The sequence below is a fragment of the Oncorhynchus mykiss genome, chromosome 13 (assembly GCF_013265735.2).
Source record: "Oncorhynchus mykiss isolate Arlee chromosome 13, USDA_OmykA_1.1, whole genome shotgun sequence".
NCBI classification, from domain to species: Eukaryota; Metazoa; Chordata; class Actinopteri; order Salmoniformes; family Salmonidae; genus Oncorhynchus; species Oncorhynchus mykiss.
In genome coordinates, this window is record NC_048577.1 from 31,120,300 (window position 1) to 31,148,209 (window position 27,910).

Sequence of the window (27,910 nt, forward strand, 5' to 3'; positions counted from 1 at the left end):
TTACACATACTCAGAATAATGTAGGCATATTTAGTCTGACTCTGAATTGACAGGTTATATTGAAGAAAGGCGACATTACACGCAAAAAGCACATACACTGGAATAGGTCACAGAACAAAAACTTGGAACAATTTCTTTCAGACAATCTAAGAATAATAATTTCTCATACCTTCCAGAGAAATGTATCCCACAATAAATTATATCCACGTAAATACTATACTGTAAAAAATATATATCATCGGTCAATTATGAGAAATCATACAGGAAGCGGACTCCACAAGATGGTCCCAGTGTGGGTATATGCTATAGGAAAATACTATCATTAGTGCTATGTTCATAGTAATAATTATTTACATTTTGAAAGTGTGGCACACAGCTCATGCTACAACATAAATACTTAACCATAAGAGTACAAAATATTGAACAACGTCTATTGTAAGGTGTGTTTTCGATCAAAGATAAATAATTACAGTGATTATACCTATAGTAGTACTGTATTATTCATTGTAACAACAATAATATTAACACAATTATTTTACATTGGAATACATACTTGTTTATCGTAGCTAGGGCCAGTAGTTTTCCTGACCACATGACCTGACCAGGAAAGACTCCTGGGCCTAATCATACTTTTTACTTAAGTGTTACACACCAATTAGTATTCAACTTCTACATTTTAGTTAGGGCCTAGAGTTTTTCCAGCCAAGGACAAACTCCTGCACCTTTATTAGTGAATACTTCACAGTATCAAAGAAATAATTACATGAAGGCTAGCTCTGGTCCATGTTATCACATACGGCTTGCTGATGCTGAGCATTCCCAAGCAAGCCCCACATAAACCCCTGAACCAGAGCTACATGAAAGCGTTACACTTTCCTTTACACAACCCTGTTTCCTTTATAAGGTTCTCCAAATGACCCTGTCAGCCTACTCTGTAGTGGTGTTTCTCAATCCTGGTCCTGGGGACCCAAAGGGGTGCACATTTTTGTTTTTTTCCTTTTGCACCTGACAACGCACCATCTTGACCACACAGCAGCGCAGAGCTTTCAAGGCCTCCTTCGAGGTGTCCTCCAAACCATGCAGAAAGGTAAGCAGACCAGGCATAACATTGCTTCTTTTTTCTTTCACTCTCTTTTCAATGTGCACCCCTTTGGGTCCCCACCAGGACCAAGATTGAGAAGCGCTGCTCTATCGGACCCTGTTAGCCTACTCTATAGGACCCTGATTGTATCTATAGTCTAAATATCTCCTTTCGCTATGTTGACTAATGTGAACTAATCAGGGGTTAGAGTGATGTGTAAATAATTTCCTGTTATAACATTGCTAAAAATTCTAACACACTAACCTGAGCGCAAACTCTAGACCTAAGTTACCTAACCCACATACTTCACTCATTCACATACAAATCGAGCGTGCCACTCTGTATCCTTCAACTCATCTCAACCTATAATGAAAGCTGTTCCTCCAGATCTACCTGTACCTTTATTCCAGTCATTAATTTAGGCTCAACTTCCATTAACTTTCTGATTTGGCTGAATTGACCCCATTCGTGCTATGAACCAGTGGCCATCTCCAATACAACGGTTTTTGGGTTGAATCATGTTCTGGTGGCGGCTCTGCCCCTAGCCTGCTGTAACCTCTCTGGTATGTGTCTTCACTCTGCTCCTAAACCCAGCTGCCAAGAAGACTCCCTAACCATGTGGACACCATAAGCAGGTCAGATCATGAGCTAAATGAATGAAACATTCCCCATTCATTAGCAACCTAATAAGTAAGTAACATAGGTTTCTGACTCACAAACACACAGACCTGACAGACCTGGATTCAAATAGTATTTCTTCTCTTCAAAATACTTTAACTGCTCTTGATTTAAGCTTTCCTGGGCAATCCTCCCCTCCCTTATATGAAACAAATGAGAGAGTATCAGATAAAGTATGATGTCATAGGATTTCACATCTGTCTGCTACAGGTAGGACGTTGGGATCAAGCAAAAGAGAGTGGCCGTGTTCGAATACCCATACTTGCGTCCTAAATAGTAGGACGTTTGAGTATGTGAAAAAAAGTTTTATAGTATGTGAAATCTTGAAGAGCTAGTGAACTTTAAATGCCCGGATGTCATACTCATTTTGGCTTTCCATCTAGTAGAATTCGCTAGGCACTATAATCGTCTTTTCACACCCGCGTGTTCGACAACAACTGATAATCAGATGAGGGGACAAAAGCGATTGCGCATTCGATGATGCCTTCTCAGTATGGATGAGTAGTGTTTTGATAATTGTTGCTTACTGCATACGTTTGTACTAAACACAATGTTCTAAATAGTATGTAATATGATTAGTACACAGTATGCAGTTTAAGTAAGTAACGGGCAAGCCAGATTTAGTTCACGCCCTACGTCATAGTTGAGACATTAAATGGCTACCTGGGTCGTGTTTGGTATGGAAAAACGTGTTCTTAGTGGATAAGTCGAGGTAGTACATCCCTATTTCACTCCTAAGGTTTCCTCCCTACAGAACATGACCAGGTGTTTCCTATTATGCTTTTACTTGGTCATGTACAATAAGCCTGGTCATGGATATGGACCCAGCTCAAGCATGGTTGGTGTGATGACCTTCTGGGTCTAGTAGGATAACTGGCCATTAGCTGCTTCTCTGAGTGTTGATTAGTGGAGTGAGTCAGGGATCAAGGGTGAGGGGTCAGGATGTGAAGTAGGAGTTCTGCATGGAGTAGAGGCGGTCGATGGGGTTTCCCACCCGCCCCGCCAGGAGCCCACTGTCCGCCACTGCCAGGAGACAGTCGCCGAGGTGACTGAGGCTCCCGTCGCTGTCCAGATCGTGGAACACAGTCTCTGAATCTAAAGGGAGAAATAGAGTTAGTGTGTCTGTCTGTTTGGTCCATCTGTCCATCTCGCTCTCTTTTTATGTTTCTCTCCCTCTCTCTCACCGTAGGAGTGGAGATGTTCAGAGCCCAGCTGAGGGGGTGTGAGGCCATGGCGGAAGGGCTCTCCTCCGTAGATGTTGGGGTCCAGAGCCAGTAGCTGCTGTCGTGGCAACGAAGGGTACGACAACAGACCGTCCAATCCGTGACCACTAGAACCGTCTGGGAAGAGAGAGACAGAACATGAATCAATCCCTGCATCTCTTCCTCTTGTCCTGCCCCTTTACCTCCAGAGACATTGTTTCACCTGCCTTGAGGTGAGTTTCCTGAAACGTAGCTACTTTGGCAAGCTACTCTGTTTAATTGTTACTTTTGTAGCGAAAGACTAATCTTCCTGTGCATGAATGACCAAAAATTGTCAAATTATGCACTTCTATATCTACCGTCCCGCGAGTTAAGTACCAGTTAGCTACAAGGCTTTTGGGAAACCCCTGCTCTGTTCTCCCCTCTCTTACCCTCACTGTCATCATTGCTCTGTCTCCCCCCCCTGGTCGGCCCTCTCCTGGACCCTCCCAGCTGCTCCTGTTCCTGCTGCTGCTGCTGTTGCTGCTGCCTGCGCGCTATCTTCTTCATCTGCAACGCACAGGACCAACACACACTGGCACACTGATAATGGACACAATGGCGCTATTGCTCTGTCGTTCATTAGAAGGATAGTTCACCAAAATTGCATTGTTATTTGGGTGAACTATCCTTAACTGTGCTTTAGCCTTTAAAATAAATGTTAGCATGCGGTTTCAGAGCAATTGCGCCGTTAGATTCATGATTAGTGTTATATTAGTGTCATGGGCGGGGGGAGTGGCGATTCAGGACAGGTCAAATATCTCACCTTTGCTCTCTGGTTTTGGAACCACACCTGCACGACTCGAACCGTCAACCCGGTCTCAGCTGCCAGTGTCTCTCTCACCTGAAGATAAGATAAATTAAGCCATGACACTAAATGGGACAGTGTGTGTATATGTCTGTGTGTCCGTGTGTCCGTGTGTGAGAGAAAAAAAGAGAGACAGAAAAGTGAAAGAGAGAAGGAACAAAATAAATAAACCGTGTTACGCCTGGTCTGCTTACCTTTCTGCAAGGTTTGGAGGACACCTCGAAGGAGGCCTTGAAAGCTCTGCGCTGCTGTGTGGTCAAGATGGTGCGTGGTCGCTTTGACCGTTTGTGGTCCTTCCCTTCGCCGCCCTTCCCCCCTATAGAACCGCCCCCACCATCCTCATCCTCACTCTTCACTGAGGGGTGTGGAGAGAGACAATAGGATCTTCAATTGACAGACAAACTGGTATCAAATGGTGCCTAGTAGTGAATCCCAGTTAAAAAACAAGTCATTAGGTTATCACTGTGTAATTATGTAATCTCCTGCACTTTCTGTACCATAAAGTGCCATCCAGTGATTGTATTGGTTGATTGATTGATTTGTTGGTTGCCCTGTCTTTTCCTGTTACCTGACTCAGTGGGTGTGGGGCTGATGGCAGCCAGCATCTCCCTCTCCTTCTCGTAGTCTCCCCTGCAGAGCAACTGTCCCTCCTTCAGGACAAACTCGTCTCCGCGCTGCAGCCGGCGCTCACATTCACAGCAGCTGAAACAGCCCAGGTGGTACACCTGCCCCAGCACACGCATGATCAGCTCTGAGCGCCCAATCACCTGCAGGCACGCACTGCACTTCCTGACAAACAGCCTATAGGGACAGAGGGGAGAAAGGGTGCGTTCCAGTGTGTAATAGATAAGTTGTCTTTATTGCAGTCTTGAAGATGTTTAATGTCTCTAGAATCACAGTAGGAATATGATCAAGTAATATTCTGAGATGTGCAGAAGACACCGTCTTGACCACACAGCAGCACAGAGATTTTAAGGCCTCATTTGAGGTGTCCTTCCAAACCGTCTCTTTTGTAGTTGGGCTGCAGATGATCAGGTCTCACATCGCTTGCAGGAGTTGTTGTAATTTCTCACTAACATGATATTAGCAGTCCTCTGAGATGTGCCGAGCGACTGAATTAAAGACAACATGGAACGCACCCAAAGGCAGAGACAGATTGCCTGAAAGAGTAGACCTCATTTGCACCTGTGAAGATTCTCAATCAAACCTGTGTACGGTATCTAATTAAATGTCACATCAGCATTTCCCATAACTTAAAGCTTGAACATGTAACATAGCTAACATCTACATGGTAATGCTTTAGAATGTCGTTCTTCACTGATGACACTTGGGGGCAGTAGTCAACTGACATGTAGGGAGCCTGCACTAAAGTGTTGATGGATTCTAGTTTTTTTACGAATTCTTTACATCAATCTATTGAACGAGCTGGTACAGCCCATCATTACCTACTATTCACAATTAGTAGGATTTAAAAGAGAACATGTGTACATGTATCGTGCTTGGACAGTTTTTTTAACAGTTCACACACTCATTCACGTGCTTCGTGGTCTACTTTCTTTTTGTTCATTCACCACTACTCTCGTGTGTCCCACCCCTTTCATTTTCTCCCACTCTTCATTCTCTTCTCATCAACATATCAATTCAATTTAAAGGCCCCCAAACTCCTGCTTTTAAATTCCTCTTGAATTCCAGTTGTTTTATCCCTCTATCCCCCCTTCTTCTATCGCTCTCCAGTATTTTCTGACAGGATTCCCAATCCCCCCCCCCCCCTCCATTCTCCTTCGCTCCCTCCCTCCACAGTTCAGTGAAACTAATAAAGACAGGATTAATTAGATTGTTGTTTAAACAGTGCGATGCCCAGACAGACGCTGTAAACTCATAACCAGGGATTGGCCATAGCATGGGGTTAATCTCTCTCGCTCTCCTCTCTCTTTTACACACCAAAACACGCACACACACACACACACACACACACACACTCTTTCCTCATTCTTTATCGGTCTCTCTAGCCTAACCCAACCCACAAACTCTCACATATATTTACAGGAAACCAAGGTTACTCATCAATATACGGTGAGTACTTCCATATACATTTCTACAATATCTAAGCATATTTAAAACACACACCTGCACACGCCTAATCATATGATGACATATTGACACAGGAAATCCTGGGTCATTAAACAAGACTGCAAACAATAGGTCTGCTGTGCAGAGACTTAGCTCATAGAAAGAGAGAGACCATAGAGAGAAAAATGTTTCTGTTGAGCAAGGGATGACTGGATGAGATGAGAAAGTGACAGGATGACTAGGGACAGAGAGATAGAGGGAAGGAGAGAAGTGTTAAGGCTCCCTGACTGGGTGAGAGGAAGGTGTCAGTACCCCAAATCTGAAGGGCGGAAAGGGGAAGAGGTGAGGAGAGTGAGCCAGGTCGGCACATTAGAGCTCCTAATCTGTGATCTTGTCCTGTCCGAACCACAGCTGCCGCGGATAATCTCTCTCAATCCATCTGTCTGCCAAACTAGCTAACACTCCCGAAAATTACCCCAATCACAGCCCACCACCGTCACACATACTTACTTAACCAAACATACTCACTTGCCAAACACACTTACACACACGCATGCGCATACTCACACACACACAGACGCACGCACACACACCGATCGAGGAGTACCACTTCAACACTAATCCAGGCAACACCACCACCACGACTATCAATTCACTTCACACTCCATTATACCGAGCTGTCTCTGTCTACAACACACAAAGTTATTTCAAGTGCCTCCTCTTAATTGCCTCATTGCCTACAGCAATTGTAAGTAAAATATCTCATCCAACAGCCCCGAAAATGGCAAACCAGATTTTTTTATTTTAAAGGGGAAATCTGCTATTTTTTTACTTTAACATTCACAACAAATACACATTAATTATTGAAGAAAATAACTTATGCCTCATGAGCTTAGTTCAATTGTTATCCTTACCCAAAATATAAGATTGTTTTACTGCTTTGTTTGTAAACAAAGTAATTGTAAACAGACACGGGATAGCCTCAGAATATTGGTTAAAACTATACATTTGATCTCATGGATGGTCAGTCCTTGCATCAATAGCTCTGTATACATTTGAGAGTAGTTACATTTCTCCATCCTTCAGCCATTTACAAAATCATTGGCAGGGTGCCGGCTTTGTTATTTGAACTGCAGATTTCCCCTTTAAATCCCAGTTTGTTTTTTAAATCCATTTTATACTGCCAGAATTGACTCAACATAAAGGCGACATGGGACAACGGTCACCAGACCACAATTCCTCTGCAGTGTTTAAGTCCTGATTTTTGGTTATTAATCCCATTTCATAGTGCCACATATTGTAGAATTTAATAAACTTGGAAACTGAAGGCAATGGTCACTGAGGGAGGTCTCTAAGTAGATCAGTCTAATCTCCCTAATAGAAGTGTAATTCACAATAGACCCACCCACCTCTGTCCCGAATGGCACCATATTCCCTTTATAGTGCACTACTTTTGACCAAGGCCCAAAGGGCTCTGGTCAAAAGTAGTGCACTATATAAGGAATACGGTGCCATTTGGGACACATCCCCAATAACTCAGGGAGAGAAATGGCTCATGGCTGCTATCAAGATGAATGGTCCCACTTTAGACAAAACATAATGAAGCCTTCATAAACCCTTTATAAAGCCTATATAGGTGTCTCCGAAATTATCACAAGCATTCGTAAGCAAACGGAGTTAGATTTTACCCTGCTTGGCACTTTGACCTACCCAATTCACGGCACCAATGAGATTGACTGGGTTCGAACCCCCGTGGGTTACGACTGTTGAGACATTAGCTTGGGAAGCGAATGCAAGTCCTCAGATCTCAGCAAAGACTATGTTATGCATGTGTTAGTTGTATGTTGATGTGTATGTGGAGCTGCTTGCTCCTATGTGCGTAAGCATGCATGTTCGGTATGTGTCCATCCATGTGAATGGATTAGTGAAAATGTCTATTGGGTTTTGTATTGTCAGCTATCAGTGAATGTTTGTTTTAGCATATTGGAAATGTAAGCTTGGGTGATGTTGTGGGTATGGTATCTTTACAGTGAATCTGGATGTTACAATCTTAGTATAGCTTTAGTATAATTTTATTTTGGTGTGTGAGCATGTGTGTGTGATTGTGTGTGTCCACGTGCATGTGTGTGTGCACGTTCAAGTGTGTGTGTGAGCGGATATTGCACTGTGAAGCAGGATGGCTCAGAGCCAGGGTTCAGTAATCACATCATCTCCTTTTATTAAATCTCCCTGCACTGCTTCTGTGTTATTAAAATTTCCCAGCATTCCCCACGATACAGCTCCCCCCGCCGCCACCACACACACACACACGCTCGTGACTCACACACACACACTAAGATGCCCGCATACAAAAACAGACACATACACAAAAAAAATGCTTGGTTGTTTGGTTGACCCAACTGCTGGGTTGCAGGTGTTTGGTCACTTGGTTGGGTTGTTTTCTTTAAAAACTGCTGGGTCACTTGTGCTGGGTTATTGATCCAGCAGGTCAGATCATTAGACTGGAGGCCTAGTTTAGAATGGTTGTTGCTTTCAGATAGTTATTTTTAGCCACCCATGAGAGTAAACGTAATTCCTGTTAATCTGTTCTGTTGTATAGTTATGTTACAGACACGTTTAGATCCATAAAGCTTACATAAGTGTATGAGTTTCCCTAAAAGCGTATATAAATCCCACTGTTGCGATACAATAAGGTGGTATACCTTATTATAATTAAGCAATGAGGCCCGAGGTGGTGTGTGGTATATGGCCAATATACCACAGCTAAGGGTTGTTCTTACACACGACGCAACGCGGAATGCCTGGACACAGCTCTTAGCCGTGGAACAAAAGTGTGTGGACACCCCTTCAAATTAGTTTGGCTATTTCAGCCACACGCGTTGCTGACAGGTGTATAAAATCGAGCACACAAGCCAAGCAATCTCCATAGACAAACATTGACAGTAGAATGGCCTTACTGAAGAGCTCAGTGACTTTTAACATGGCACCGTCATAGGATGCCACCTTTCCAACAACTCAGTTCATCGAATTTCTGCCCTACTAGAGCTGCCCCAGTCAACTGTAAGTGCTGTTATTGGTGGGAAGTGTAAACGTATAGGAGCAACAATGGCTCAGCCGTGACGTGGTAAGCCACACAAGCTCACAGAACGGACCGCTGAGTGCTGAAGCACATAGTGTGCAAAAATTGTCTTTCCTCATTTGCAACACTCACTACCGAGTTTCAAACTGCCTCCGGAAGAACTGTTCGTCGGGAGCTTTATGAAATGGGTTTCCATGGCCGAGCAGCCTCACACAAGCCTAAGATCACCATGCGCAATATCAAGCGTTGGCTGGAGTGGTGTAAAGCTCGCCGCTATTGGACTCTATTGGAGCAGTGGAAATGTATTCTCTGGAGTGATGAATCACACTTCACCATCTGGCAGTCAGACGAACGAATCTGGGAGAGAATGCTCCTGATTCCGAATGCATAGTGTCAAGTGTAAAGTTTGGTGGAGGAGGAATAATGATCTGGGGATGTTTTTCATGGTTCGGGCTAGGCCCCTTAGTTCCAGTGGAGGGAAATCTTAATGCTACAGCATACAATGACATTCTAGACGATTCTGTGCTTCCAACTTTGTGGCAACAGTTTGGGGAAAGCACTTTCCTGTTTCAGCATGACAATGCCCCCGTGCACAAAGCAAGGTCCATACAGAAATGGTTTGTCAAGATTGGTGTGGAAGAACTTGATTGGCCCGCACAGAGCCCTGACCTCAAACCCATCTAATACCTTTGGGATGAATTGGAACGCCGACTGCGAGCCAGGCCTAATCACCCAACATCAGTGCCCGACCTCACTAATGCTCGTGGCTGAATGGAAGCAAGTCCCTGCAGCAATGTTCCAACATCTAGTGGAAAGCCTTCCCAGAAGAGTCTGTTATAGCAGCAAATGAGGGGACCAACTCCATATTAATGCCCATGATTTTGGAATGAGCTGTTCGACGAGCACACATACTTTTGGTAATGTAGTGTATATTGGCCATATATCACAAACCCCCGAGCAGTGGTGTAAAAAGTACCCAATTGTCATACTTGAGTAAAAGTAGAGATACCTTAATATAAAGTTACCCAAGTAAAAGTCACCCAGTAAAGTATTTGGTTCTAAATATACTTAAGTATCAAAAGTACATGTTATTGCTAAAATATACTTAAGTATAAGTAAAAGTATAAATAATTTCAAATTCCTTATATTAAGCAAAGCAGATGGCACCATTTTCATGTTTTTAAAATGTACAGATAGTCAGGGGTACACTCCAATACTCAGAAATAATTTTAAAACAATGCATTTATATTTAGTGAGTCTGCCAGATCAGAGGCAGTAGGGATAACCACGTGTTCTCTTGATAAGTGCCTGAATTGGACCATTTACCTGTTCTGCTAAGCATTCATCATGTAACAAGTACTTTTGGGTGTCAGGGAAAATGTATGGAGTAAAAAGTACATCATTTTTTAAAGGAATGTAGTGGAGTAAAAGTTGTCAAAAATATAAAAAGCTAAGTAAAGATACACAAAAAAACTACTTAAGTAGTACTTTAAAGTACTTTTACTTAAGTACTTTACACCACTGCCCCCGAGGTACCTTAATGCTATTGTAACCTGGTTACCAACGTACCTAGAGCAGTAAAAATAACTTCTGTCATACCCGTCGTACACAGTCTTTTATAAACTGGTTGGTTTGAGCCATGAATGCTGATTGGCTGACAGCCCTTAGCCGTGGTATATTGATCATATACCACACTGCCTTGGGCTTTATTTCTTAAACATACCACGGCTGTCAGCCAATCAGCACTCAGGGCTCGAACCACCCAGTTTATAATACAGAATGTAATAAATTATCTTCACATTATAAAAGAATGTGTCAAATGCAAAAACAAAATAACAGGTGGCCAATAAAACCTAGCTGAAAATGATTTAAGGATTATATTAAAACAGACCTAGCTGCTAGGTCAACTCAGCATGAGAGTAAAAACTACACAATTGATGGTTAAATTAACCCATGTTTGCATAATCCCAACAACTCAACTTGTTGGGTTATTCACACAACCCACCTGTCTGGGTCAAAATAACCCAGCGTGTGTTCTGTCCAATATTTAGCTAGCGTTGGGTTACCAAATAATCCAAATTGGGTTGTTATTAACACAGCATTCTTTTGAGTGTATGGGTCACAGACACGGTACATCACAGAACAGTGATATACAAACAGAAACAACTTGCAATCACACACACATATGCAGATGGAAGGCATTTCATTCAAAGCCTATGTGTAGTTATAGACAACGTGCATCAGACAGTCTTATTTGATTTCCAAACATTTTGAGATATACAGTATGAATGACTCTCTGATTAGTATAAAATACAATATCAAGGTCTATTACTAATGACTAGCAGACCAGTCTCTCCATCCATAGACTCCTAGCTTTTCTCAGTGTAACTATTTACACTGTTCACAATAATACTTTAGATATTCCATACTCTGATCTCGACTGAAAGACTACCCTTTAATGACAGTTCAGATATGGCATAACATGAAAAAATGTAATATACCTGCAAAGAGTAATGACTGAAAACTGTGCAGAACACTGTGCTTGATGCTTGGGAGAGTGTGAGAGGAATGTGATATGTGTGAGGACATGGATGATTCTCTGTCTGTGTCTGTGTGTCTGTGTGTCTGTGTGTGTGTGTGTGTGTGTGTGTGTGTGTGTGTGTGTGTGTGTGTGTGTGTGTGTGTGTGTGTGTGTGTGTGTTTTTAGATAAAAGCTAATCCCCAGGCCACCAGAACGCAATATCCTGTCTGGCGGTTTCTCATTTCCTGTCTCTCTCTGGTGGAGCGGGATGCAGGGGGAGGAAGACTGGGGAGGGGAGGAGACTCGTTGCCCCAGAAACAGGAGATACAGCCCCCCGATTTGAGAATGTTGACACCGCTCTCTCTGCCTCTCTCTGTCTCTCTCCCTCCCTCTCTCAGGTCCACCCCCATCTTTTCATTTTTCTTTTTTCTCTCGCTCTTCTTCTTTTATTATCTCAGATTTAATAACGTCGAGGCGAGCAGCTTGTTCTTCCATGAAACATTTATTAGCTGTCTGTAATGAAATTGTTGTGGGGGAGGCCAGATGATGGGGGACTCATCGGGCATTATGCAAAAACTGTGGCAATATTACTGGGGGGTGATACAGACACACCTCGGCTCACACCTCACCTTCCTCTTCTTCTCCTAAATCTCTCTCTTTTGCTCTCGCTTGCTTTTATCCCATTCTCACTCCCCATCTGCAATTTATCAACTTTCTCCAACTTCTCCTCATTTTCAGTCACATCTCTGTTCTCTTTATGTCCTTTCTCTCTGTATTGTTTTGGCACAATGCATGCCTTGATATAAATGTATCACTGTAAGGTTCTGTTTCTCCATCTATTTTCTCTTCCTACCTCTTCTCTCTTTCACACCTCTTTCATCACCTGTTGACCTGAGCTGGGAGGTGACGTAAGAACCCTTACTGTGTGTCTGGTGGAAGAGAAGGAGTGTGTCTGAAATAGCACAATTTTACTTATATAGAGGCACTACTTTTGACCAGAATGGTAACCTATTCCCTATATAGTGCACTATAGTGAAATACTTTAATGCCATTTAGTGTAATTTCAGATGGAGACAAGACATTGTGTTAAAAACCACAATACTACTCCTCAGTATGGATATGGAGTACTAAAGTTGTCTGTCTGTCTGTCTGCCTGCCCAATACCCCCTGTGGACAACCATGTATGAGCCAAGACCAACAATATATCCCTAACGCACTCCTACAACCCCTCAGACTGAACTATAGTGAGTGCAAACACATGGGATGAATTCCTAACAATTCTACAAAAAAAGTGAGTATTCTTCAGAGTGGATATCATTGGCTGCAATAGGTTATGCTTCGGTTCAGACTATGTACTCCATTGCACAGTAGGCTTGCTGCAGTTGTGTTGATCAATCCGCTTTGTGGGTTTTGGCATATATGTTTTAGCAGTATATGTTTTAGCAGTATGGGGTAGAATGTCTTGATTTAACCCATTCCCTCCACTGTGCATACTAACTAATTATCCATCTCCTAGCACAGTTATACAGTATATACAGAATATAACTATATACTGGTACTGTGAGTATATAGTTATTCTCTTAGGCTTGCCATCACTGGAGTGGCTGAGTACATTTGGTAATTAGCGCTGTGTCCAATCAACCCCCTCCCTCCATCCCACCCTCCCTCTCCTCCCATCTTGAGACACAAAGAGGCGCTGAGCGGAGAGACGATTAAGAGAAAACGAGGGATAAACAGAGAGATAAACTGATTGGTGTCATCACTGCTATCAATCTCAACGAGAGGGAAATGAGGTTTGGAATCGAGAAATATTATTACAAACCAGACAGTGATGAACGAGGTAATGGCGAGAGGAGGAGCAAGATAGGGAGGAGGATAAGGGGGATGGGTGGGATAGATACTGTATCTGTGTGGAAGACATGATTTCTCTGTTCTCAATCCCAGCATAGGACAACAGTGATTCCACATATAACCATGTAAGATGAGAAGGTGGGCTCCTGGCCTGGCAGTTTGAGAGATTGTTTGGTCAGTGAACGTTGGTCTTGGCTGTGACTCTTGGTCTCCGCTCCCGTGTGACTGTGGGAGTCTCCCCTCTCCAGACAGGGTCTCCATGTCTCCCATCCCACATAGTGATCTATTAGAGCCAGCATTGAGGGGCCAGAGTGTTGGGTCTAGCAGTTACCTGCGCTACCACCTTGTGTGTAGATGCCTGAGTGAGTGTGGAATCGAATCCCAGTCCCGCCGTACTTTCCACACAAACCTCTAACTTTCATTTCCTGTCTCTCTCCACTGTCTCTACTACTAAAAACATCAATGGTGTTTTTACCAACAATACCACCACCTATTGTGATACAGTGATATTCACTGTAGTGTTCTACATGTTGATATCCAACCCATATGTGTGTGCCTGGTGAGCGGGGGGTGTAGATAGGCCTCAGAGCCCCCCACTTTAGACTGATATCGAACCTGGGCTCCAGGCTCCTCCAGGCTCTAGTCGCCCGCGGGGCGCAGGGCCTTTATTGGTCTGAGACCTAGGTCAGCCCGAAGACTCTGCTCTCTGTTGCTCTGTGGGAAGTGTGTATCAGAGTGTGATTGGGGGATACTGGAGAGTCTGTATGGGCAGCGGTCTGTGTCTCTTTGCCTGTCTTGGAAATTGTGTGTAATAAAAACACACACACAACTCTCGCCTAAGAAAAAGGACTAATATGAAAATATTTGAAAACAATGGCTAGACGGAGATACTGTAGCGGGAGGAGGCAAACAGCAGGGCTCAGCAGAGTGGAACCATGCTCCTCATGTAATGAGTAACCCTAGCTTCAACCACTACCCTTACCCTAGCTTCAACCACTACCCTTACCCTAGCTTCAACCACTACCCTTACCCTAGCTTCAACCACTACCCTTACCCTAGCTTCAACCACTACCCTTACCCTAGCTTCAACCACTACCCTTACTCTAGCTTCAACCACTACCCTTACTCTAGCTTCAACCACTACCCTTACTCTAGCTTCAAGTCCACATCCCGGTTCAACCATAACCCTAACTTCAACCACTACCCTTACTCTAGCTTCAACCACTACCCTTACCCTAGCTTCAACCACTACACTTACTCTGGCTTCAAGACCACATCCCGGTTCAACCCTAACCCTAAATCCAACTACAACAATAATCCCCCACCTCCAAATTCACAATTGAAATCCTGATTAGCTCCACAAGCTAATACCTAGGCTTAGCTCAGTGGGCTAACACAGTCTTAGGACTAACACTGGGAGATCTGGGTTCAAGAGAACCAGTCGGCCATTACAAGGTCACTATGAGAGTGCTTTGGGAATGATACAGTAAGTACTCGATTCAATCAGATCCACTTTAGCCCGCGATAACCGACAACTGCATAGCATAATTATTGTTTTATTTAGACGATGTCGGAGGTGGAACTGCGTTGGAATTGTCAAATCAGCAAGCGGCTCCCCGTGTTATACCTATCGCGGACATTGCCATTGGATGCACCCAGTCACATTTGTATAAACTGGTTGAATCTACACCTAAGCACACACACACACACACACAACTCCAGACCGCAAAGGGTTACAGCAAAAAAAGATACCTCCCTCCAATATTAAGCTTTCCACTATTTCTAGTAAATTCTTAAACACAGACACTCACTCACTTCAAATTATCATACAGTGTGTGTGTGTGTGTGTGGTGCTGATGGAATGACTGCAGGGAACACAAGGAAACATTGTTACTGATCTTCTGAAGGTCATAAGTAAAGACGTGTGCCAAGTCTCTCACAGAGACAGACATACACAGTACACACACTATATAGAAAGAGAGAGACTCATAATATGTACACTATATACAGTGGGGCAAAAAAGTATTTAGTCAGCCACCAATTGTGCAAATTCTCCAACTTAAAAAGATGAGAGAGGCCTGTAATTTTCATCATATGTACACTTCAACTATGACAGACAAAATGAAGGGAAAAAAAATCTGAAAATCACATTGTAGGATTTTTAATGAATTTATTTGCAAATTATGGTGGAAAATAAGTATTTGGTCAATAACAAAAGTTTCTCAATACTTTGTTATATACCCTTTGTTGGCAATGACAGAGGTCAAACGTTTTCTGTAAGTTTTCACAAGGTTTTCACACACTGTTGCTGGTATTTTGGCCCATTTCTCCATGCAGATCTCCTCTAGAGCAGTGATGTTTTGGGGCTGTTGCTGGGCAACACGGACTTTCAACTCCCTCCAAAGATTTTCTATGGGGTTGAGATCTGGAGACTGGCTAGGCCACTCCAGGACCTTGAAATGCTTCTTACGAAGCCACTCCTTCGTTGCCCGGGCGGTGTGTTTGGGATCATTGTCATGCTGAAAGACCCAGCCACGTTTCATCTTCAATGCCCTTGCTGATGGAAGGAGGTTTTCACTCAAAATCTCACGATACATGGCCCCATTCATTCTTTCCTTTACAAGGATCAGTCAACCTGGTCCCTTTGCAGAAAAACAGCCCCAAAGCATGATGTTTCCACCCCCATGCTTCACAGTAGGTATGGGTATGGTGTTCTTTGGATGCAACTCAGCATTCTTTGTCCTCCAAACATGACGAGTTGAGTTTTTACCAAAAAGTTATATTTTGGTTTCATCTGACCATATGACATTCTCCCAATCTTCTTCTGGATCATCCAAATGCTCTCTAGCAAACTTCAGATGGGCCTGGACATGTACTGGCTTAAGCAGGGGGACACGTCTGGCACTGCAGGATTTGAGTCCCTGGAGGCGTAGTGTGTTACTGATGGTAGGCTTTGTTACTTTGGTCGCAGCTCTCTGCAGGTCATTCACTAGGCCCCCCCGTGTGGTTCTGGGATTTTTGCTCACCGTTCTTGTGATCATTTTGACCCCACGGGGTGAGATCTTGCTGCTTACCTATTGCAGATTCAGTCTTCCCAGCCTGGTGCAGGTCTACCATTTTGTTTCTGGTGTCCTTTGACAGCTCTTTGGTCTTGGCCATAGTGGAGTTTGGAGTGTGACTGTTTGAGGTTGTGGACAGGTGTCTTTTATACTGATAACAAGTTCAAACAGGTGCCATTAATACAGGTAACGAGTGGAGGACAGAGGAGCCTCTTAAAGAAGAAGTTACAGGTCTGTGAGAGCCAGAAATCTTGCTTGTTTGTAGGTGACCATATACTTATTTTCCACCATAATTTGCAAATACATTCATAAAAAATCCTACAATGTGGTTTTCTGGATTTTTTTTTCTCATTTTGTCTGTCATAGTTGAAGTGTACCTATGATGAAAATTACAGGCCTCATCTTTTTAAGTGGGAGAACTTGCACAATTGGTGGCTGACTAAATAGAAGAAGCCACTTCTCCAAAACTGCCATAAAAAAGCCAGACTATGGTTTGCAACTGCAGATGGGGACAAAGATCGTACTTCTTGGAGAAATGTCCTCTGGTCCGATGAAACAAAAATGGAACTGTTTGGCCATAATGACCATTGTTATGTTTAGAGGGAAAATGGGGAGGCTTGCAAGCCGAAGAACACTATCCCAACCGTGAAGCACGGGGGTGGCAGCATCATGTTGTGGGGGTGCTTTGCTGCAGAAGGGACTGGTGCACATCACAAAATAGATGACATCATGAGGCAGGAAAATTATGTGGATGTATTGAAGCAGCATCTCAAGAGATCAGTCAGGAAGTTAAAGCTTGGTCGCAAATGGGTCTTCCAAATGGACAATGACCCCAAAGTTGTGGCAAAATGGCTTAAGGACAACAAAGTCAAGGTATTGGAGTGGCCATCACAAAGCCCTGACCTCAACCCTATAGAAAATGTGTGGGCAGAACTGAAAAAGCATTTGCGAGCAAGGAGGCCTACTAACCTGACTCAGTTACACCAGCTCTGTCAGGAGGAATGGGCCAAAATCCTAACTGACCTAAGACAGGGAATTTTTACCAGGATTAAATGTCAGGAATTGTGAAAAACTGAGTTTAAATGTATTTGGGTAAGGTGTATGTAAACTTCTGACTTCAACTGTGCACACTATATAGAGAGAGACTCAACACATACAGTGGGGAGAACACGTATTTGATACACTGCCGATTTTGCAGGTTTTCCTACTTACAAAGCATGTAGAGGTCTGTAATTTTTATCATAGGTACACTTCAACTGTGAGAGACGGAATCTAAAACAAAAATCCAGAAAATCACATTGCATGATTTATAAGTAATTAATTAGCATTTTATTGCACAACATAAGTATTTGATCACCTACCAACCAGTAAGAATTCCGGCTCACACAGACCTGTAAGTTTTTCTTTAAGAAGCCTTCCTTTTCTCCACTCATTACCTGTATTAACTGCACCTGTTTGAACTCGTTACCTGTATAAAAGACACCTGTCCACACACTCAATCAAACAGACTCCAACCTCTCCACAATGGCCAAGACTAGAGAGCTGTGTAAGGACATCAGGGATAAAATTTTAGACCTGCACAAGGCTGCGATGAGCAACAGGACAATAGGCAAGCAGCTTGGTGAGAAGTCAACAACTGTTGCCGCAATTATTAGAAAATGGAAGAAGTTCAAGATGACGGTCAATCACCCTCGGTCTGGGGCTCCATGCAAGATCTCACCTCGTGGGGCATCAATGATCATGAGGAAGGTGAGGGATCAGCCCAGAACTACACGGCAGGACCTGGTCAATGACCTGAAGAGAGCTGGGACCACAGTCTCAAAGAAAACCATTAGTAACACACTACGCCGTCATGGATTAAAATACTGCAGCGCACGCAAGGTCCCCCTGCTCAAGCCAGCGCATGTCCAGGCCCATCTGAAGTTTGCCAATGACCATCTGGATGATCCAGAGGAGGAATGGGAGAAGGTCATGTGGTCTGATGAGACAAAAATAGAGCTTTTTGGTCTAAACTCCACTCGCTGTGTTTGAAGGAAGAAGAAGGATGAGTACAACCCCAAGAACACCATCCCAACCATGAAGCATGGAGGTGGAAACATTTTTTGGGGATACTTTTCTGCAAAGGGGACAGGACGACTGCACCGTATTGAGGGGAGGATGGATGGGGCCATGTATCACGAGATCTTGGCCAACAACCTCCTTCCCTCAGTAAGAGCATTGAAGATGGGTCGTGGCTGGGTCTTCCAGCATGACAACGACCCGAAACACACAGCCAGGGCAACTAAGGAGTGGCTCCGTAAGAAGCATCTCAAGGTCCTGGAGTGGCCTAGCCAGTCTCCAGACCTGAACCCAATAGAAAATCTTTGGAGGGAGCTGAAAGTCCGTATTGCCCAGCGACAGCCCCGAAACCTGAAGGATCTGGAGAAGGTCTGTATGGAGGAGTGGGCCAAAATCCCTGCTGCAGTGTGTGCAAACCTACAGAACTACAGGAAACGTATGATCTCTGTAATTGCAAACAAAGGTTTCTGTACCAAATATTAAGTTATGCTTTTCTGATGTATCAAATACTTATGTCATGCAATAAAATTCAAATTAATTAATTAAAAACCATACAATGTGATTTTCAGGATTTCTGTTTCGATTCCGTCTCTCACAGTTGAAATGTACCTATGATACAAATGACAGACCTTTACATGCTTTGTAAGTAGGAAAACCTGCAAAATCGGCAGTGTATCAAATACTTGGTCTCCCCACTGTATACACACACACACACACACACACACACACACACACACACACACACACACACACACACACACACACACACACACACACTGCTCAAAAAAATAAAGGGAACAACACAATGTAACTCCAAGTCAATCACACTTCTGTGAAATCAAACTGTCCACTTAGGAAGCAACACTGATTGACAATAAATTTCACATGCTGTTGTGCAAATGGAATAGACAACAGGTGGAAATTATAGGCAATTAGCAAGACACCCCGAATAAAGGAGTGGTTCTGCAGGTGGGGACCACAGACCACTTCTCAGTTCCTATGCTTCCTGACTGATGTTTTGGTCACTTTTGAATGCTGGCGGTGCTTTCACTCTAGTGGTAGCATGAGACAGAGTCTACAACCCACACAAGTGGCTCAGGTAGTGCAGCTCATCCAGGATGGCACATCAATGCGAGCTGTGGCAAGAAGGATTGCTGTGCCTGTCAGCGTAGTGTCAAGAGCATGGAGGCGCTACCAGGAGACAGGCCAGTACATCAGGAGACGTGGAGGAGGCCGTAGGAGGGCAACAACCCAGCAGCAGAACCGCTACCTCCGCCTTTGTGCAAGGAGGAGCAGGAGGAGCACTGCCAGAGCCCTGCAAAATGACCTCCAGCAGGCCACAAATGTGCATGTGTCTGTACCAATATCGAATGCGATAAGCAAGATTTTCTTAGACACCTGAACTCATGGGTAACAGCTAAACTGTATATGTCAAAGTATTCACACCCCTTGACATTTTGTTGTGTTACAGTCTGAATTTAAAATGTATTAAATTGAGATTTTGTGTCCTTGGTCTACACACAATACTCCATAATGTCAAAGGGAATTATGTTTTTATCCATTTCTACAAATTAATAAAAAATGTAAAGCTGAACTGTCTTTAGTCTAAGTATTCAACCCCTTTGTGCTGAACAAGTCACAAAATAAGTTGCATGGACTCACTCTGTGTGCAATAATAGTGTTTAACATGATTTTTGGATGACTACCTCATCTCTGTACCACACACATAATTATCTGTAAAGTTCATCAGCCAAGCATTGAATTTCAAACACAGATTCAACCACAAAGACCAGTGAGGTTTTCCAATGCCACGCAAAGAAGGGCACCTATTGGTAGGTGATTTTTTTTTAAAGCAGACATTGAATATCCCTTTGAGCATTGTGAAGTTATTAACTACACTTTGGATAGTATACACCCAGTCACTACAAAGATACAGGTGTCCTTCATAACTCAGTTGCCGGAGAGAAAGGAAACCGCTCAAGGATTTCACCATGAGGCTAATGGTAACTTTAAAACAGAGTATAATGGCTGTGACAGGTGAAAACTGAGGACGGATCAACAATGTTGTAGTTACTCCACAATACTAACCTAATTGACAGAGTCAAAAGAAGGAAGAATAAAAAATATTCTAAAACATGCATCCTGTTTGCAACAGAACACTAAAGTAATACTACAAAAAATGTGGAAAGAAATGTGTCTTATGTCCTGAATACAAAGCGTTATGTTTGGGGAAAATACAACACAACACATCACTGAGTACCACTCTTCACGTTTTCAAGCATGGTGGTGGCTGCATCATGTTATGGGTATGCTCGTCATCGGCAAGGATTAGGGAGTTTTTTAAGATAAAAAGAAACGGAATAGAGCTAAGCAGAGGCTAAGTCTTAGAGGAAAACCTGGTTCACTCTGCTTTCCAACAGACACCACGATATAAATGCACCTTTCAACATGACAATAACCTAAAACACAATGCCAAATATACACTGGAGTTGCTTACAAAGAAGACATTGAATGCTCCAGAGTAGCATAGTTACAATTTTTACTTAAAATTGTCTTGAAAATCTATGGCAACACTTGGCTGTCCAGCAATGATCAACAACCAATTTGATAGAGCTTGAATAATTTCTAAAATAATAATGTGCAAGTATTGTACAATACAGGTGTGCAAAGAGACTTACCCAGAAAGACTCATAGCTGTAATCACCACCAAAGGTGATTCTAACATGTATTGACTCAGGGGGTTGAATACTTATGTAATCAAGATATATTAGTGTTTTTTTTTCATGAATGTTTTACAAATATTATAAATTGTTCTTCCGCTTTGACATTACAGAGTATTTTGTGTAGATCGTTGACAATTAAATCCATTTTAATCCCACCTTGTAACACAACAAAATGTGGGAAAAGTAATGGAGTATGATTACTTACTGAAGGCACTGTAGTAGCAGACACTTTTAGAGGGACTGAGACAGTGAACTCATTACCTCAATACCATTTAATATCTGTCGCACTCCAATCCCCCCTACTAACACCTCACCCAAATTACCCCCGGAACGAAACACACTAATCTTAGTTGTCTATTATTTACATGCTAAGCATTTACAAATAAGCAGTAACTGAAAACTTCTCTACTACCCTCTCCACTATATATATCCCCCTTCACCTATCCCTCTGTCTGTCTCTCCCTCCCTCCCTCCCTTCTCTCTCCTTTCCTCCAACGCCCCGTCTCTCATCCAGATGTCTGCTACAGTGGGAGAGTCTGTGCGCCTGGACGTCGTCTGACACTTTTCACAAGAATGATAACGACCTGCTTGCTACGTCCTTCAGCCATCCATCCCTGGGGATCTCACACACACCACCAACAAACAAACACACCCACGACCACACACATGCATACACACACGTTGAACACATGCATGCACACACACCCACACATAGACTGACCAACAGACCCCCCAGACTGATCGAAACTCCACACCAAGTCACATTTATCAGAGAGGAAAGTGGAGCTAGCTTACTGCCACACTAATAGCAATCAAGCGTGTCATGTATATACCCACTAAAACATTCAGGTACTAGTGTCTGCAGGTTTTATTTTTTTAATAGAAATAGAAATTCGCAGACACTGGGCCCTCCATGGAATGAGTTTGACACGTTTTCCATATGTTCTGTCATATATTCCATATATACCAGTTCCTATAAGCCCCTGAGCCATTTCACAAGTTTGCTCTATCCCGAAACCAGCACACCTGATTCAGGGTGGCACAAGGACTAGGTGACAAAATACATTGATTAAGACAACGCAAACTCTAACGTTTGTGTGTCTTTTGGGATTTTAGTAGTATTGACGTTCTCTTACTTTTCGTAGTCATGCTTGCAGTACAGCAGACGGTCTCTGCAGTAGCATGTCCCACTAAGCGCGCTCAGACACACCGCACACTTGACGCAGGTCTCGTGCCACGAGCGCTCGTTGACACGCAGTAGGAAGCGATCCGCAATGGGCGACTCACACCCCGCGCACACCTCGCCCCCTCCGCCCATATGTTCTGAACCTGAGGGGAGAGGGGGACACAGGGCAAAGGGAATACCTAGTCAGTTGCACAACTGAATGCATTCAACCTAAATATGTCTCCCGCATTGAACCCTAACCATCTGAATCAGAGAGATACGGAGGCTGCCTTAATCGAAGTCCACGTCATTGGAGGGTATAGTGTGTGTGTGTGTGTGTGTGGTCAAATCTGTAAATGTCAAGCAGAACTTGATTTTTTTTGGTTAATTCGATATTACTTCCCGGCAAGGTCCATAATTATTTTATGACAAAAATAGCAATACAAATGTATCACATATCAAATATATTACATATTTCTCATATATTTCTCACATTTATAACATAAAGTTCAGAATTTAAAACGTTCTGTCACTATAACCTTTGACATTTCAATGGATATTCATTTCATTTTTGGACTATAATGTTAAAATAATTATGTGCCAGTCAGGCCCAAGATGTCAGTCCCATTTCACTCCTCACCGAATGGCGTGGAGGCTGGAGGCTGCTGAAGACATGATTGGGTCTCCTCTGTTTTCATCCCGTCCCTCCTTCCTTCGTCGTGTTCGCTGGACGAGAAGGAGAAGAGAGAAAAAATGACAGTTACCCTCTAAATACAAGCCTACAGTCAACAAGTGTGTAGAAGGAAAAAATTGAGGGCAGATTGTCGTCGCCGAAAAGGGAGAAAGAGGATATACTGTAAGGGGAAAATAAAACGCATCAAAAGTCAATGAAAGACACGTAGGCTAAGGCCTAAACATGATCGTGGATATTATATTTCGGTGTCCTCTTGAAAACATATTTAATATTCAAATGTATGAATTAATTACATAAACAGTCGACCTGCAATGCGCACATATTGCAACAGGAATAAAATCGTATACAAGTATTGCCTCGGAATGGATAAATGCATAGGAAATAAAAATAAATGTGCTAGGCTTAATAGGTTACTCAATTCGGTCTACTCAACAGAGTTTTAAACACCTGACACACTGAGATTTAACGTTGGAGCCGAAGGTGATGTGTGGTCCTATTCATGTTTATTTATTTGCATATATGATACCCGAAGTCAGATTGGGGGTCGAACCGGATATCTGGTTTTGCCCTAATATTGACCAAAACAGGTCGGGATTAAACCCCGTGACCTGCTGACGCCACACCGCTACACAAACCCAGAAACGGCCCAAATCCATCCCAGTCCGTTGTTGGAGAGGGAAAATGCAATACCGGATATTTAAAATAAATAAAGATAATTTTGTCGAATACGATTCATAGAAATTTATGAATTCAAAATTCCAACTAAAGCATGGGGATTTATTAATATACTTTGAATAATAATACCAATATGAATAATAATACGCTAATAACTGTTAATAGAATAATAATAATAATATGATAATATAATTACTAACGGTGTTAATGGTGTGGTAGGCTATAGAATTTCTCAAACCCGACACTTAGTAATGGACTTCTCAGACCTATTCCATGAACACAAACTTAATCTACATAAATCGTGACATTTCAATAATGCACTATGTTCAATAGGCCTATTGCAACATAGCGTGAACATGTTTATCTATTATTTGACAGTATTCTAAATCAAAGTGACTTTAAATTTGTTTTTTTTTATGAATATTTATAATTAAGAACGCCTAAATCTAATTCCAGCCGATACCCTACATTTCGAAAGGAACTAATTGTTCTGAATGAACGATTTAATTTAAATACATTATTTGGTTTTTAAATTGATCTAGGCTTTAAATTATACATTCTCAATTATTGGGTTAAAATATAACAATTCTTAGTCGAATATGAAGCTTACATGTTTATGAACTGAACTGATGAAGACTTTCAAGATACCTTTGCTCTCATTGGAGGAATTAGGGTGTCACTGCTTCGAATAAAAATAAAAGTAATTTAAAAAAATAAAACCTGAAAAATCATCAAGAAATGTGAATCATTATTGATTTAGGCTATATGAATACATAGGCTAAAATTTAATTTACACCGTCATTACAAATCGAAATAATTATTAGGCCTTGTATAAAATAGCCTACTAAATCAAATAATTTAGGCCTATTAATGTGCATAGACTACAGAACTGTATCCACTAACTTCAAAAATATGTATTTCAATGTATTATTATTCCAAATGATCACAACAGTGATTACAAGATAGGCTATAACATACTATTAGAAAACCACATAAACCAATAAAATCACTTGAAAAACAAATATGGAATATTCTTGTTTTCGACTAACTGCTATAATGGACACTGTATTATCATAGAATTTGAGCCTTGTTGTTGCCTTGCTTGCCAAAGAGCGCGCGTCTCTATTCGCCTATTTCTAAGAGCACATAACTGATTGCAATTTCATGTCTATTATTCATAGCTGTGTAATGCAGACAAATACTGTTGACCAGAACGGTATATCCTTAAACTACTATCATGTAAGCTTTATGTTATACCGATAATATACAGGACAAAACTGAAGGGGCACCTGGTTTAGTCGTCCCCCCTCTAAATAAAAAGCACAGGCCTATATACATCTTTAGGCCCTGTGTGGTGATAGGGATATCAAAGCTTTACACATTGGTTAACATTGAGAAACTTTATAGGTGAAGAACAATATGTTCTGTGAACACCAAAGTCTGGGGAATGTGCTCGGAAGTTGTAGGTTAAGGTTAGGGTCAGGTAAGGGTTATGGTTAAGGTTAGGGTAAGGGTCGGGTTTAAGATTAGGGTTTAGGGTAGGGATGTCCCATGGATCGCAGATAGCACTAACAATGAAAGATCACCTATATGCACCGCATTTGCTGGTAATGCCGTCAACTTTCTTTGAGCTATGTTATTACTGCATCATCATCACACGTTCACAATAAGGCTAATCTACATTTGATTTCATATTTTCCCTTATATTTCCCCCATTATATTCACATAACTAGGCTACCACTGCCTTTTTCAATTTGTGTCACCCTGTAGCCTATATTATCCACAACATGTTGATATAAACGTGTAGGCTACTGTTTATAAACGTGTAGGCTACTACTGGATAAATAGTCTATTTCTTTATGGGCTAATACCACCCCACATTTCTACAACTCATTGGAAAGACATGCATACATTGACTTTTCAAATCAAATAAAATCTAACTTTATTTGTCACATGCGCCGAATTCCAAGTGTAGACCTTACCGTGAAATGCTTACTTACAAGCCCTTAACCAACAGTGCAGGTTAGTTGAGTTAATTTGTACATGTAGGTAGGGGTGAAGTGACTATGCATAGATAATACACAGCGAGTAGCAGCAGTGTACAAAACAAATGGGGGGGGGGGGGGGGGGGGGGGGGGGGGGTCAATGTAATAGTCCGGTGGCCATTTGATTAATTGTTCAGCAGTCTCATGGCTTGGGGTGTAGAAGCTGTTAAAGGAGCCTTTTGGTCCTAGACTTGGCGCTCCGGTACCGCTTGCCGTGCGGTAGCAGAGAAAACAGTCTATGACTATTGGCTTACAACCGAGGTTGTGGCTATTATCAAATTATATACTCTGTATCAAACTCGATGAAGAGCGAGACTCCATCATCATCAATATCATACAGGTAGAAATGAGATAGGCCAGTACTTTTCATACCCATCAACGTTCCACAACGTCTGGAGGTCAGGTGAATCAGGTGTGCTAGCTCAGAGCTCTCATCGGGAACCCCGAGACACCAGCCCGTTCCAAAACTTTGTATAGTTTACATTTTGGAACTGGCTGGGGTCTCGGGGTTCCTGATGAGAGCTCTGAAAACCCCGGAGATAGGCTATAATAATTTCAAAATATCGATAAGGACTAAAGGTTTACTATTATGGACCTCAAGCCTATAATAAGACAGAACATGTATCTCGACAACCTTATTATTCAACAAAATATTAAAGTCAAATATTACAAACTATTTGGGTATTTAAAAGTATGCTATGTTAAAGTTGATAGGCCTACACATATGAAATGAAGTAGGCTAGTCAAATAGCAGATTAGGTTACAGGCAATATGCAACACATAGCCTACACTTGGATAAAAGTCAAACCTGTGTAGGGATTCCCATCAGCCTCTGAAATAATAACATCGAGAAACAGATGTAGGATCACTCCTATTTCCAAGGAAGAAAAGGGGGTGGCCTGGTTAAATGTGCTGAAAAATGCCAAACACATATTTGCAACATATCTGCGATTTGAGGTTGGCAATGCACCGACAACCTGTCGACGCGTTCTGGATGTTGGCGGCAGACGCACATACCTTGAGGTGAAACACACTCCTTCCGAAACCTCTATCGGTAGCATTAAAATATCATAAGACTATTCGTTCCGTGAATGTGCACGCGTCGTATAGTCCTATTTCAAACTCCAGAAGGCGAATAGCAGCAAAATAGCATGTTATGTTAAGGCAAACTATTCTATTGTGCTCTCTTTTCTCCCCGTCGCTCTAAAGCGGACTCTGCGCCCGGAGTTCGGTGGGCATAAAACGACTGAGAGGAGGAGGAGCAGGAGAAACGGCGACGGTTCTTAAGGTGAGGGGGGTGTATTGACGTAGTGTAATGGTAAAATGGATAATATGGAATCACCATCCGGTGATCAATGCTGTTCTTTTTTTGGATAATTGCATTGTTTTAACAAAACCATCATGCATTAGCAATGACAATAAAATTACTTTCAATAAAATTCACTGTAGAAAAAAATTATCCATTGACCATCAATGCGTAGTTCATACATACTCTTTTGAAATAGTGCTGCTGCATTATAGGAACTATTACAGCGAATTACTTTTATGAGATTTTGTTATTTCACAACGTATCCTACGCTTGGCTATACCCATATTCTCAACTGTTGAGATGACATCGAAATATTTGGATTGTTAGGGCTATAAAGGTTCAATCAAAAGTGGCGCACGTTTTGGTTTTTGCCCCTAGCACTACACAGCTAATTCAAATAATCAGCTAATCTTCAAGCTTTGATAATTTGAATCAGCTGTGTAGTGTTAAGGAAAAAAATTAAACGTGCCCTTGGGGTCCCGAGGACCGAGTTTGGGAAACGCTGGACTAGGCCCTATACGTGGTATGACCAACCTACATGTGTAAAGAGAAAGGGTTTGATGAGACAAAACATACACCTAACTAAACAATTAGAAACAAATGTTTTCCTACTTGCTAGAAACAATAAGTGGTTGATTTAACGTTTGGCCCCTTTTGTAAAATAAAAAATAAAATAAAAAATAAAATATATATATATATATAACTTTTCATGCAGTGAATTCTACTGCCACCGTGTGGCATCCTACTCTTCTTACATGATGATAAAGTGAATCACAGCAGGAATTCTATGGAATGCTTTTGTACGAAGTCCATACAGGAATTCATCTGACTGGAATTCATATAAAATTGATCC

At 42.2% G+C, this 27,910-nt stretch overlaps 1 protein-coding gene across 1 annotated transcript; it reads right to left on the bottom strand.

The window, feature by feature from the left end:
• Positions 1–40: 40 nt before the first annotated feature.
• LOC110486105 (LIM homeobox transcription factor 1-alpha-like) lies at positions 41–27,015 on the bottom strand. The gene is made up of 9 exons (XM_021557464.2): positions 26,766–27,015; positions 22,975–23,060; positions 22,306–22,498; positions 4,377–4,609; positions 4,003–4,163; positions 3,767–3,844; positions 3,393–3,510; positions 2,944–3,099; positions 41–2,854 (listed from the first exon to the last, which is right to left on the bottom strand). The coding sequence occupies exons 1-9, from the start codon at positions 26,807–26,809 to the stop codon at positions 2,697–2,699; spliced, it is 1,227 nt and encodes a 408-aa protein (XP_021413139.1). The 5' UTR covers positions 26,810–27,015; the 3' UTR covers positions 41–2,696.
• Positions 27,016–27,910: the final 895 nt, after the last annotated feature.

Bases quoted from the DNA above. Each gene is read 5' to 3' on its own strand.
- LOC110486105 (XM_021557464.2), bottom strand. From the start codon at position 26,809: ATGCTACCGATAGAGGTTTCGGAAGGAGTGTGTTTCACCTCAAG. The intron at 3,511-3,766 runs GTGAGATATTTG...TGTGCGTTGCAG, and splicing joins TCCAAAACCAGAGAGCAAAG to ATGAAGAAGATAGCGCGCAG. The intron at 2,855-2,943 runs GTGAGAGAGAGG...TTCTCCCTTTAG, and splicing joins TGAACATCTCCACTCCTACG to ATTCAGAGACTGTGTTCCAC.